The sequence below is a fragment of the Chrysoperla carnea genome, chromosome 2 (assembly GCF_905475395.1).
Source record: "Chrysoperla carnea chromosome 2, inChrCarn1.1, whole genome shotgun sequence".
NCBI classification, from domain to species: Eukaryota; Metazoa; Arthropoda; class Insecta; order Neuroptera; family Chrysopidae; genus Chrysoperla; species Chrysoperla carnea.
In genome coordinates, this window is record NC_058338.1 from 23,671,392 (window position 1) to 23,683,449 (window position 12,058).

Below are 12,058 nucleotides of genomic sequence, written 5' to 3' on the forward strand. Positions count from 1 at the left end.
GCAAATATTCGCCACAAATTCTTAACATACGACGAATAAATCGCTCTAAACAGACGATTTTTTAAAAAGTTTCCACCCTAACATTTCGAGAACGGAAATGGAATATCAAAAAAATATTTTGTTTTTTCACACGGGGGTAACTTTTGATTGAAAATCTGTTTGAACAAATAGAAAGAAACGAAAAATATTACACAGAAGCTGAGACTTTGTTAGTACTTTTTGTTTTTAACAACAATTAAAATTGTGTATATTGTATCCAACATTCAAATTATTAAATATTAATAAAATCGTGTTTATTAATAACATAATTTATTATTTAGTCATGTGCGTGTTAATATTTTCACTGTGGTGAATATAATGAGTGTAATTGGGCGGACAAAGTTCTTAGGAAACTGAGACACTTAAAATATCGAATTTAAGATTGTGTTTAGATGTACACATGCGGTCAATAAAAATGCGACACTTATATCATCAGATATATTTGGTGGCACCTAGCATATTAAAAAATGTGTATTTTTCAACCACCAAATATATCTGATATATAAGGAAGTATCGCATTTTTTGTCCGCAACTATACATGTGACTATCTAAGTTTTAGACAATATTTTTCTTTCATTTCCTTATCTTTCATATTGCTATCTAATTTGGCTTACTAAGAAATTTATTGAAAAAAATACTAAATCAATTGGCGTGATAATTCTTTATAAGATAGTTTTTGTGATTCTAAATAATACTTACTATTTGCCAAACAAAAAATAATGACTGGTTTTCGAGTCAGACGATTTTGAAATTGTATAAAATCGAAAAATTTTACAGTCAGGTAATGTGTGTTGTCTATAAAGATTCATATTTTACAAAAGTGGTTACTTGGATTTTTTAAATATGATTTAAATAAAATTTACAAAAACATCAAAGGTAATATCATAATTTGCGGCCTCTCAACGCGAGTTCAGCCAACTTTACCGAATTTCTTTTACCTCGGATTCTAAAAACAAAATAATAACTTATTTATTATACATTAAAATGCGAACACATAATCCAATTGAAAAAAGAAGTTTAATAACTGATTTAGTTACAATATTTTAATTTAAACAGTTTTAGAAATAAAATGAGTAATCTCAAAATAAACAGCTTATGACTTATTAATGTCCAATTGTCTTACATAAAATACAAACATTTAAATTTATACAACTATTTACAATTTACACAATTATTTATCATTTACATAATTTATTAATTTTCTTTTAAAAGCAACGCTACCAAAAATTATCAGGCAATGTCCCTTCTGGAGGTTGAATTCGTTTACTTTTAATAATACTGTTTAAAAACACATGAAAACGTACAACGGGTCCACCGGAATCAATCTAAAATATTAAAGAAAAATGTGATATTAAAACTACAAAAGAAAAATGACAAAATGTGACCTTCAAGCATTCAGAGACTATATGCCTTTCAGGGACGAAATTACAATAGAGCAACCACGGCTGGCCACACAGGAGTCCCCTGGCAATGATAAATACAATATCATCGTGATTAGAAAGTAAGTTTGCTAGAATGAAGAATGTTTTGGATACTTATAAAGCCCTGCAACCTCAATATCTCACAAATTCATCGAAGAATGAGTTGGAGCAAGAAGCTGATCTGTTTACCAAAACTCTCTCAAACGACGTGGCATCTTCTTTTTTTTTCTCAGTTGCTTTCTGCCAGATCGACAGTTTCAAAAGAGATCAGTTTAATAAAATATGTCAAATAGTTAGCCCGTTTTTTGATCATTCAGAATTCGTCATTGTGGTCGAGTTATTCGGATGTGTGACCAGCATTTTTGATGTGCCTACTTATCCCTGTTACTATTGTGATGCTGAGCCGAATTTCACTAAATTAAAGTTCATCAAAAACTTTTTGGGTAGCTCAATAGACAAGATAGACTCAGTAATTTAGCGATACTGTTCATCGAAAATCGAAGATCGTGCAAGATTAACTTCAATAAAATAATAAATGAATTTGCTATCGTAAAATCTAGGAAAAAGAGGTTTTAGTTATAAGTTCTTGCGTTTTTATGTAACAAAATGTTTTGAAAACGTTTGTAAAACATTACGAGTATATTCTTGAGTGTCATGACTGTTTCTACAAGTTAGTATAACATGTGAATAAATTTTTTTGGAGCGACAAAATACTGTTATTTTTACTTTACATTTACACAATATTATTATAACAAGTGATTTTTTATTGGGGCCCCCAAATTTAGTATTGTACTGGGGTCATTTCAGCTCTACTTTCGGCCCTGTTGCCATTTAAATGTTTTGAAAATTAAGGATCAAACTAACTAGGAATTACTAACGCATTTCTGGTTAATTACTAACTTCATTACGCTGGCATTTTAGAAAGCATGGATTAAAAAGAGCCTTTCTTTGTTTGTGTAAATTATCTTACCTTTATCATTCGTGGATAAAATATTTCATATATATAAGAAATAATTTTTTTAAATTGTTTTCCATACGCAATTAGCATAGCACTTCCAGCTACATCTAAAAAATTAAATAAAAGGGTCGCCGTAACATCAATTCTAGGTTCCAAATTTAATATACTAGCAAGCCACCGCCATCCACACTCTAATCCATGAGGGTTTGGAATATTTCGTTTCGCTTGACGTTGTTTTGTTACTATAATTGCAGCATATAGACGTATAATTCCAGTCAATCGCTTTAAAAATTTATCATGCTCTTCTACAATTCCATCCGTATAACGGTAACCTAGAGCTCTAAATAATAGAAATAAATTTTATTTTAATTGATTTCAAATTAACTAATTTAGGCTTAAATAAAACGTTTCGATTTTTTAGCAGAGGAACTGCAGATTATTTTACAAAAAATTATTTCCTTTAGAAACATTCAAGCCAAAATGTGTCAAGCCAAACACAGAGTTGGACGTTGTAGGACCAATATCGATTTTACAATGGCAAATTTATTTAATGATGGATTCATGTTCTGAAGATCTTCAACTCTTTAAAGAACTCACGATTAGACAAACTAACGAGTGTATAAAAGAGTGATAACTATAGAAAAAAAATTCGATAGAAAAAAGAACTACAAGTATTAGCTCGCATAGATATATAATATTTAACGGAAATGTTGTTTACTATGTTGTTTGTTGTATACCATATATGCATATATAAGATAGGCTAATCTAACAACTTTTAAAAATCTTTTAAAAACAAAATTTTGTTAATGAATTTTATAAAACAATAAAATAATTGTTTTTATTTTAATTTGGGTCACTATGTCCTTTAAATATCGTTGTGATGTGCTAATGTGCAATTCTTCAAAAAAAGTAAATCGCGACTTAAGTACTAAGCCAGCCTCCTGGTAGTCAAAATCAAACCCGTTTAAAAAAAAAAATTGCGAATGTATGAAAATACTTTTCTTAGGGGCAATTTTGTGCGGTAATCACGAATTTTGGGATGATTTTGCTCCACGAGGTGAGGAAAAAATGTATGGCCATTTTTAAGCACGTTTGAATAGGAACATGTTTTATGTTTTTTGGATCTAGTTTATTTGAACAACGGAGTCAGATCAAAAAAGTTTTCCGGAAAAAATTGTACCTAGAGTACATGCGCACAATTTTCCGCCCACTAAAGGTCATGGGTCCCAGCCATGGCCTCTTATGCACATTTTTACCGTTTTTTGAATGATTTTTTCGAGTTGAATGTAGAAACGCTTTATGAGTAAACCCAAACATGTAAAAATATATTTAAAATTACTTATAATAATCTTCATTTGTTTGCCCTTCCTCCTGTACTGGATAAAATGGCACCAAATATACACATTCTTTATGAAAATGAGCTAGAATCAATTTTCCAAAATCTGGGAATTCATTCCATAATCCCACTATAACTGCGGCAAATGGAAAAGCAGCTTTTGGATTACTAGAAACCATAAGATCACCTTGCCGCTTTAATAAAAATAAATTAATTAGTTTCATTGTTGCTTCTCATAATGACGTCTATGTTTTCTACCAACTTAAGTCAACAAGAATCAGGAATCAGGACACAAGGCTATTGTCTGAATACTTATTTTAACTTTAGCTGATTATTTAATCATACTTGTAAATGTATTACTTGATTTTCGAGACTATGGAAATTTTATTAAACTACTTTATCCAACAAAAACTTGTAAATTCAGTAGTAAAGATGACTATGATTCAACTTACCACAAACTTCTTTGCTAATAAATCAGTACAATATGCAACAGCTTCAGGATGTTGCCCAATAGATACCCGAACATTTGCAACTTCAACTGTTTGTCCCGATAGAAATCTCATCAGTCGATTTAGTTTATCCTGGAACATAATTTAACACAAACTTAATAGAATTACACTAAAACAGATACATATGTCCGCATTGGCTACTTGGGAAATAACCTCTGAACGCACTTGAACCTAATGCTACGATCAATTGCTATTATTTTTGACATTCTAAACAATAACTTAATTTGACGAAATTAAATCCTTATACAAGTTCCTAATAAGTCTGTCTAAAAAGAAGATTAATAAGGCAAAGTAAGCACAAGCCTACAGGCGCGAGGATACAAAGGTTCGCACGCGTAGAAGTTTTTAAACAAACATACAAAATCAATTGTGTAAGCAAATATGTAAAAAGTTATAGTCCGTTGATATTGACTTTTGTACAGTTATTCAAATGTATGGCATAATATGACATAGAATTCTTAATAGTGAAACAATATGAAACAGACATAAAGAGAATACTGAAAAAAATTTCACAGCAGGTGAATCTGTCGAAAACATTCCTTCTTCTTTATCTGGTCGGAAAACATTTAGAATAACAGTATATTTAGTAATTATAAATAGATTTGTGGTTGAGTTTCAAAAGAAGGTTATTAAAGAAATTTGATCAATTTGGACACTGAAGAAATTCAAAATAGAGAAACTCGAGACAGAGAATTGCTCCGAAGAAGCAATGCAATTTTACAGGTTCTAAGGAAAAAAGAAGTCGAAACTCAAGGACTAAAAAAGGGTTTTTTTCTGGAACTATTTGTTTTAAATATGATTAATTTTTTTAAACTTACAGTTAAGTGAGCTCCACTAACAGCTGTGATCGCATTAATAGGCATATTAATAGCTTTTTGACAATCAAATCGATATTTTTTATATCTTTCATCGTTTAATAAGTTTTTATATGATTCTTCATAATTTTTTAAATAGTCTTGTAAGTTCTTATACGCCGTATATGTTTCATAGTATGATTGTGTATTCCCAAGCTCATAAACACCTGAAATATGAATAGAAAGTTAAATTTTTTAAATTTTAGAAAATTCTTCCCTGGTTGTATACAGAAAATAGTATATTATACATCCAGGGAGCAAATGTGATCAATGTCTCAGATCTCATGTTCATTCTTTACTTGCTGCCGTGGTGTGTTCACTATTTTTCTGCTCAATGAATGCGGAAAGCGGCATTTTCGTTTAGCACAGGACATTTTGCTCCAGGAGGGGAGAAAAATAACTTTAATTCGTGATAGATAATGTGTATATCTTAAAATAATAGGATTTTGATAACTAACCTGGTTCAGAATTTTCAACACTAGCGGCAGCTTTTTTTTCAGCTTCTTCAATTTTCTTCGCTTCCTGTTGTTTCAATACTTCTTCCTTTTGTCTTAATTCTTCTGATTTTTTTAACCTTAAATTTTCTATTCGAAAAAAGATAAAACAAAAAACATGATAAATAGATCAATATCTAGTAAGTTAATCAAGAACTTAGCACCGATCTAACATATATACCTAAATTAAATATAAATGAATAATATAAACTAGTACATATTGAATTTACTCGCTTTAGGAGGCGTAGCTCCTTTGCTAATGTCACTCATGTTTCATCATATTAAAATGAAAAAGATTTAAAAGTTAAAATAATTTAAAGTTAAAATAAAAGTTCGAATATTTATATGAAATTTATAAAATAACTAGCTGTTAAACCCGCTTCGCTGGGTTGTTTTTGCACATTTAAATATCAAAATTGTTAAATGAAAGACTTTTTTTTAAATTCTCTCTGTGTGTACGGAACAGTAAGATTTTTTTGGCCGATCCCAATATTATGTCTACACTCTCTGTGTGTACGGAAAAGTAAGGGAAAGATCGATAGAAACCCATGGAACATTCCAGAATATTCGAGAAAGTTCTAGAAAATTCGATAGAAATCCATAGAACATTCCAGAATGTTCGAGAAAATTCTAGAAAATTCGATAGAAATCCATGGAACATTCCAGAATTTTCGAGAAAAATCGAAAGACATTTGCGCCAGTAGCGCCATCTAGTGAAAATTGTACTATTGACAGTGGGGCCTATTGTACTATTAGAACTATTTTTTTAATCTATTTTCTATGAATTCCTAGATCATTTTTAATTCCACCCCCACCAAACTCCCTTATTCACAATGGGAGCCTAAGGGCTACCCAATGACATAATCCCCTACCGAAGGTCAATGGTTAGTTTTAGGGAAAATCGGGGACATACAAACAAACACTCTCTTTTTATATATATAGATTAAGTATATCTAGTAAAATTTCTACACTTTACATTTTTAACTCAAAAACTTTCATTATTTTACAACCGAAAAATATTAAAATCTCGTTAATAGCTACGAACATAACATTTTCCACATAATGTGTATGTTTCGGTGTAGTTTAAGATTGGCAAGGTCATAAAATTCGGTGTCCCCTGTCTAATTCTATATTAGTGTCACCATGCATTTTTACGTACTCATGGTAATGCAGGAGCGAGGTAGGGTCTAAATTAAAAGTAGCGTTTCTATCAAAATATGCTACCTTTCGAATGCGCCATTTTTTTATGAGGAATCCCATGACAAAACAGTGGATGTAATCAATTAAAATGAGATACTCTACATTGTAGCCGCATAAAAAAAATTCATGCTCGTTATTTGTAAAATTTTCGTTCCAATTTCTTTGAAAGCATTTTAAAAGTACTAATTTGGTTAGAAAATTTTTGAATGATCATTTTGGAAAATCATTGCTCTGTATATATAGCTTAATTTCGATTTATAGCGACAAAACAAAAAAGATTTCAAGTATAACTAGTAACTCTTATACGTTATTAATGAATCCTCGGACACAGAATTGTCAAGTTTAGTTAAATAATAACAGTATATATTTAATATTTACCTAATTCTTCACCAATGATTTTACGGATTTCTTTAATTTTGTTAACTATTTTGTAAGCATTTTCAACAAAAATATTTCCATTCTAAAAAAATAAATAAATCGCTAATGTGTAATGAAGTATTTTTATTTTAAATGTTTTTTAATATATACTTACCTTAGCATCAAAATCTGTAAGAATTTTTTCCATATTTCCATTTAACTGTACCAAATTTTCCTCATATTTTGGTATCACTTCTTTGTTTTCATCTGAAAGATATATAAAATAGTTCTAAAAAAAAGATTGAAAACGTAATCGAGGATACATAAACAAAGTAGGACCGAATTGATTTTATCAAATAGGGAATATTCATGTATTTTTTTATATATTTTTAATTCATTGTTTACACCTTTATAACAAAGTAAAAAATATAAATACTGCTTAAAAATGATGTATTTAAGTGTAAAAAAATATTTAAAATACATTATAATTTTGAGATATTTAAACGCAGTTTTTTGGCGCTCTCTGTTGCTGACGTATAAGTACGTGATCTGTCAATTTTTGACAATTCAATGTATAATTTACACTTTTACACTTGTTATTATTAAGTTTTCTAATAAAAAGCCGTAAAATAGTATAATTTAATGAAGTATCTTATAAAATGTAAATAATTAATATCATACAGTATGTCAACAAATTTGACAAGCCCGTACTATGATGTCACGTCCGTATAAAAATTTGAATTTTCATTTTAGAAATTTTTATATGCCCTCACTGAATTTGTACTTTTATTAATTATTTTTAAGTAATTAAAAAGATTTTAATTACTAAAATAATGGTTTAGTTGAAATGTCCAGTCATTAAAGTTAAGGAAGGAAAATATTAGAACCAAATTTAAATTTCATGAATATTCCCTATTATCTGACTATTCCATGATTATAAGAAAAATTTTCTGACTGTTTTCGAAGTCTCACAATTATGCAAAAAAACGGAAATATTCTATTTCCCTGTGATTCTTAGATTATTATAAAAATAGGTTCTAAGATATCAACAATCAAATCATTTCCATTACCACGACTGAAATTCCCCGAAATTTCCATATTTTCAAGGTTTTTCAGGTCGATTGGTACCCTAATTAGGCTCAATTAACTCACCGTCTTCATATATTCCATTAAATTCCTTGCGAAACTCTGTTTGATATTGTATTAATGAATCCAGAAATTTTACTCTTTGTAACTCTAAATGCTTATTTTGAATTCTTAATGCATCTTCGGAACGTTTCTAAAACATTAATTATTTTTAATAACTTAGCATGAAAATAAGCAACAAATATATCAGGGAATAAAGAATAACGGCTAACATATGAACAACCTGATATTTACCTTTTCTTGCACTCGCCGTAATTCTTCTAATAAAGCCGTTTCTTTTTTTGCTTGCAAATCAATTTTTAAAATTTCGTGGTTTAATAGTTTATCTTGCTGGTTAATTCGTTCTTGTAATTCTTTTGCACTTTTTTCTCTCACTTGTTTCAAATTTTCTTTAATTTTATTCTCTTCTTCTAAGAAAAAGCGTGTTTTGTCTAAAGTTACTTTCTAAAAAACAAAATATTTAACTTAAGGAATTCAGTAAATAGCTTCTATATATACAGTGTGTCCCCGGATAGAGGTAACTATACTTGTAAATTTTCTTATTTTGCATTTTAAGAAAGTCATTCTTTATAAGAAGTTTTGCTTATTCTGAAAAGTATGTAGAGATATTTAAAGCTTCTTAATAATGTACAAAGTAGCCAAAAATTTACAATCACTATTTTTATTCTAGGTAAACTACCCTTCTTTTTTATAAGTTGGCGAAATGTTACTAAGAAAAGTTACTCGCAATTAAAAATTATGACTAACTATACAAAATATCAAGAAGATCCGTGTACTTTAATTATAGCATCAGTTTTTATTTGAACAAAAGATCTAATTATAAAAAAACGTAAGAAAGAAAATAATAATGAATCAATTAACATGTACTATCCGAGAGTGTAATTTTTTGTGGACTAGTTTAGAAAATTAAAAAGAAAATTTATTTTCTCGGATAAACATTCAATAAGAATGGAATTGTCAAAGTTGGAAAGATCTTCTTGATATTTTGTATAGTCATAATTGTTAATTTCGAGAAACTTTTTTTAGTAACATTTCGTCAACTTTTAAAAATGAAGGGTAGTTTACCCAAAAAAAAATAGTGATACCAAATTTTTGGCTACCCTATACATTATTTAGAAGTTTTATACCTCTACATACTTTTCATAATAAGCAAAACTTCTTATAAAGAATGACTTTTTTTCTTAAAATGCAAAATAAGAAAATTTACAAGTATAGTTACCTCTATCCGGGGACACACTGTATTACTCAAATCTTTCTCGAATATATTATTAATCTGTATAATTTGGTTATTTTGAATTTAACACTTTCTATTTTAACAACAACAAAAAGGTTATTCCTTTATAATCGTGTGTCTAGCGGGTTACGGTAGTTGGGTTGATTAACCTGGATCAGCGGATTTTTGAAAAGTTCTCAAAACGATTTACGCTAGAAACTCGCTAGTGTGTACGTATAGTCTCATTTTAACAATCCTTCTAAGTGATAATAACTTACCCTAACATTTTGCTTCCTTAAATTTTCAAATTCGACGTAAAGCTTATTATTCGATAAAGAAGGTTCTCTCTGGGTAACCGATTTAGATTTTTCCACATTTTTTACACTAGTAATTTTAATGTTCTCTTTATCTTGTGAAACATTAGCATTAGGGCCAATTGTAACACAATTCATAAAATTTAAATTGTTTACACCTTTTAATTTACTTAAAGCAGAAATTTTTAATTTTTCTTCAAAAGTTGAAGTTAACTCATCCATCGTGAACGCTTTATTATAGATATTTTTACACAATAAATATTAACAGCCAAATAAACTATAATTAAATTTAAATGATTTTTTAAAATTTCATTATAAAATATACTTCAATTTGTTTATTTGATTAGTCCAATCTTTTTAGTACATGCTTCTAGACAGGCAGTGTAGCCAATAGCCAAATTAAAAATTTGCGCCTATCAATCTGCCAGCCGGTGATTAGTTATTAAGGACGTTCACAAAAATCACGTTTTCTTAAGGATCATCTTGGATCATCTCTAAATCGTATATATGCATTCCCATTAATGCCCTTTGTAAGCAGGTAAATTTTTTAATACCCCTTACGATGTTAAATTTTTAGATTTAAGCTGTTAAAATCTGCGTTTTTAACATTTTAAATCCTATATTTAAGTGTTTTTAAAGGTATGCTTTATTATGTAATAAGGCTGATTTCTTAAGATTAATTTTACTAATAATAATTTAACTAATATTCATTACTTAAAAGCAAGGCAAATATTTTCCTATAAAGAAAATTATAACAGATGGATTTTCCATAAAATACATTTAAAGTGATGAAATGAATGGCATTTGTGTGTTATTTCTTTTATAAGTGATTTTCTCTAAATCTTTAGTCATCAATATTTCAAAAACTAAGGAATATTTCGAAAAATTTTTCTCTTAATTTTCGTCTAATTTTTCCAAGTTATTACAGGATCCATCCTCAAAATTTGAAACATGTATCAAAATTTTCATTTCACTCATTTATTTGAAAACGTCCTTAAAGGCCATTACACCACAAATACGTAGCATGTGTCAACAAATTAACCAATCAGAGCCAAATATTTCTTGCTCTATCAAAACGTAAGTCGTAAAGTGGCAGCATGGGCGTTAATCGTCTAAACGTAAGACGTAAAAGTCAAACATTTCGTAAGGATGAAATTGTGTCTTAATACATTTATTTGACCAAATACAATGCATCCCCCTCGATGCAATTTTATCATTTATTACTATTTTTAATAATATAATCATTTTTATGTCATTTTAATAATCTTTTTATAGCATGCTTAGGACGTAAAAAATGAGTTTGAGTTCGTAAATGAGCATTAAAATCTACCTTATCATATTTTTATAAATCACCCATGTATATTTTTAAAAATAATTTTGGCTTACTTTAGTTAGCTACAATTGGGGAAATTCTACCTTTAAATCAAGGTGCCACAGTTATCGTACAACTCAAATTTGCCTTTTTCCTGAAAAAATATTCTCTAGATGGCAGGATATATTTGTACCCCCCCCTTAATGTTTCCATCTAGCGGATATTTTTTTAATCTTCTGAGTAAAAAGGCTAATTAAAGCATTATATTTTTTAAATAATACTAATAAAAATTTTTAACTTGCTGCATAAGACAAATTATAAACATTATCATATTATCATTAAATCCAGATACATACAATAATTAATAATTCCAGACCTTTTTCCTCTGAAGATTAAAAAAGATCCGCTAGATGGCAACACTAGGGGGGATACAAATTTATCCTGCCATCTAGAGGTTTTTCTTTTAATCTTCAGAGGAAAAATGCTAATTAGTTCGGTTTTAATTCGATAGTTAGCAACTAGCATACTTAAGGCTAGAGACTATTCCATACCGTCAATATAGTGTCATAGAGATCTCATGTGAATCGTGCTTTAATAACATTGACGTGATTTCAGAAATGTCAAATGAGTCGTGATTAACAAAGATGTCAATTTGTAAATAAACTTACACCATGGTTAAAAATTAGAAATTTTAAATAATTAATTAAATTATTCTTACTTTCATGAATAAAACGAGGCGTTAGTTATTCTATTTTTAATATAATTATTTACATAACCTAGTAAAACATATTAAATCGGGCATTTTTAGATCTCATTTTAGTAGGATATACAAAAGTTGATACCATATGATATGTTTTAATTAATGAATACTTCGTTTTTATTTACCAAATTAAGTATCTAACATA

General features: G+C 28.8%; 1 protein-coding gene across 1 annotated transcript; it reads right to left on the reverse strand.

The window, feature by feature from the left end:
* Positions 1-1,203: 1,203 nt before the first annotated feature.
* LOC123294043 (nucleoporin GLE1) lies at positions 1,204-10,074 on the reverse strand. The gene is made up of 11 exons (XM_044875112.1): positions 9,806-10,074; positions 8,549-8,758; positions 8,321-8,447; positions 7,344-7,435; positions 7,190-7,271; positions 5,576-5,701; positions 5,082-5,284; positions 4,207-4,335; positions 3,758-3,948; positions 2,431-2,758; positions 1,204-1,364 (listed from the first exon to the last, which is right to left on the reverse strand). The coding sequence occupies exons 1-11, from the start codon at positions 10,061-10,063 to the stop codon at positions 1,257-1,259; spliced, it is 1,854 nt and encodes a 617-aa protein (XP_044731047.1). The 5' UTR covers positions 10,064-10,074; the 3' UTR covers positions 1,204-1,256.
* Between the last annotated feature and the right edge of the window lie 1,984 nt (positions 10,075-12,058).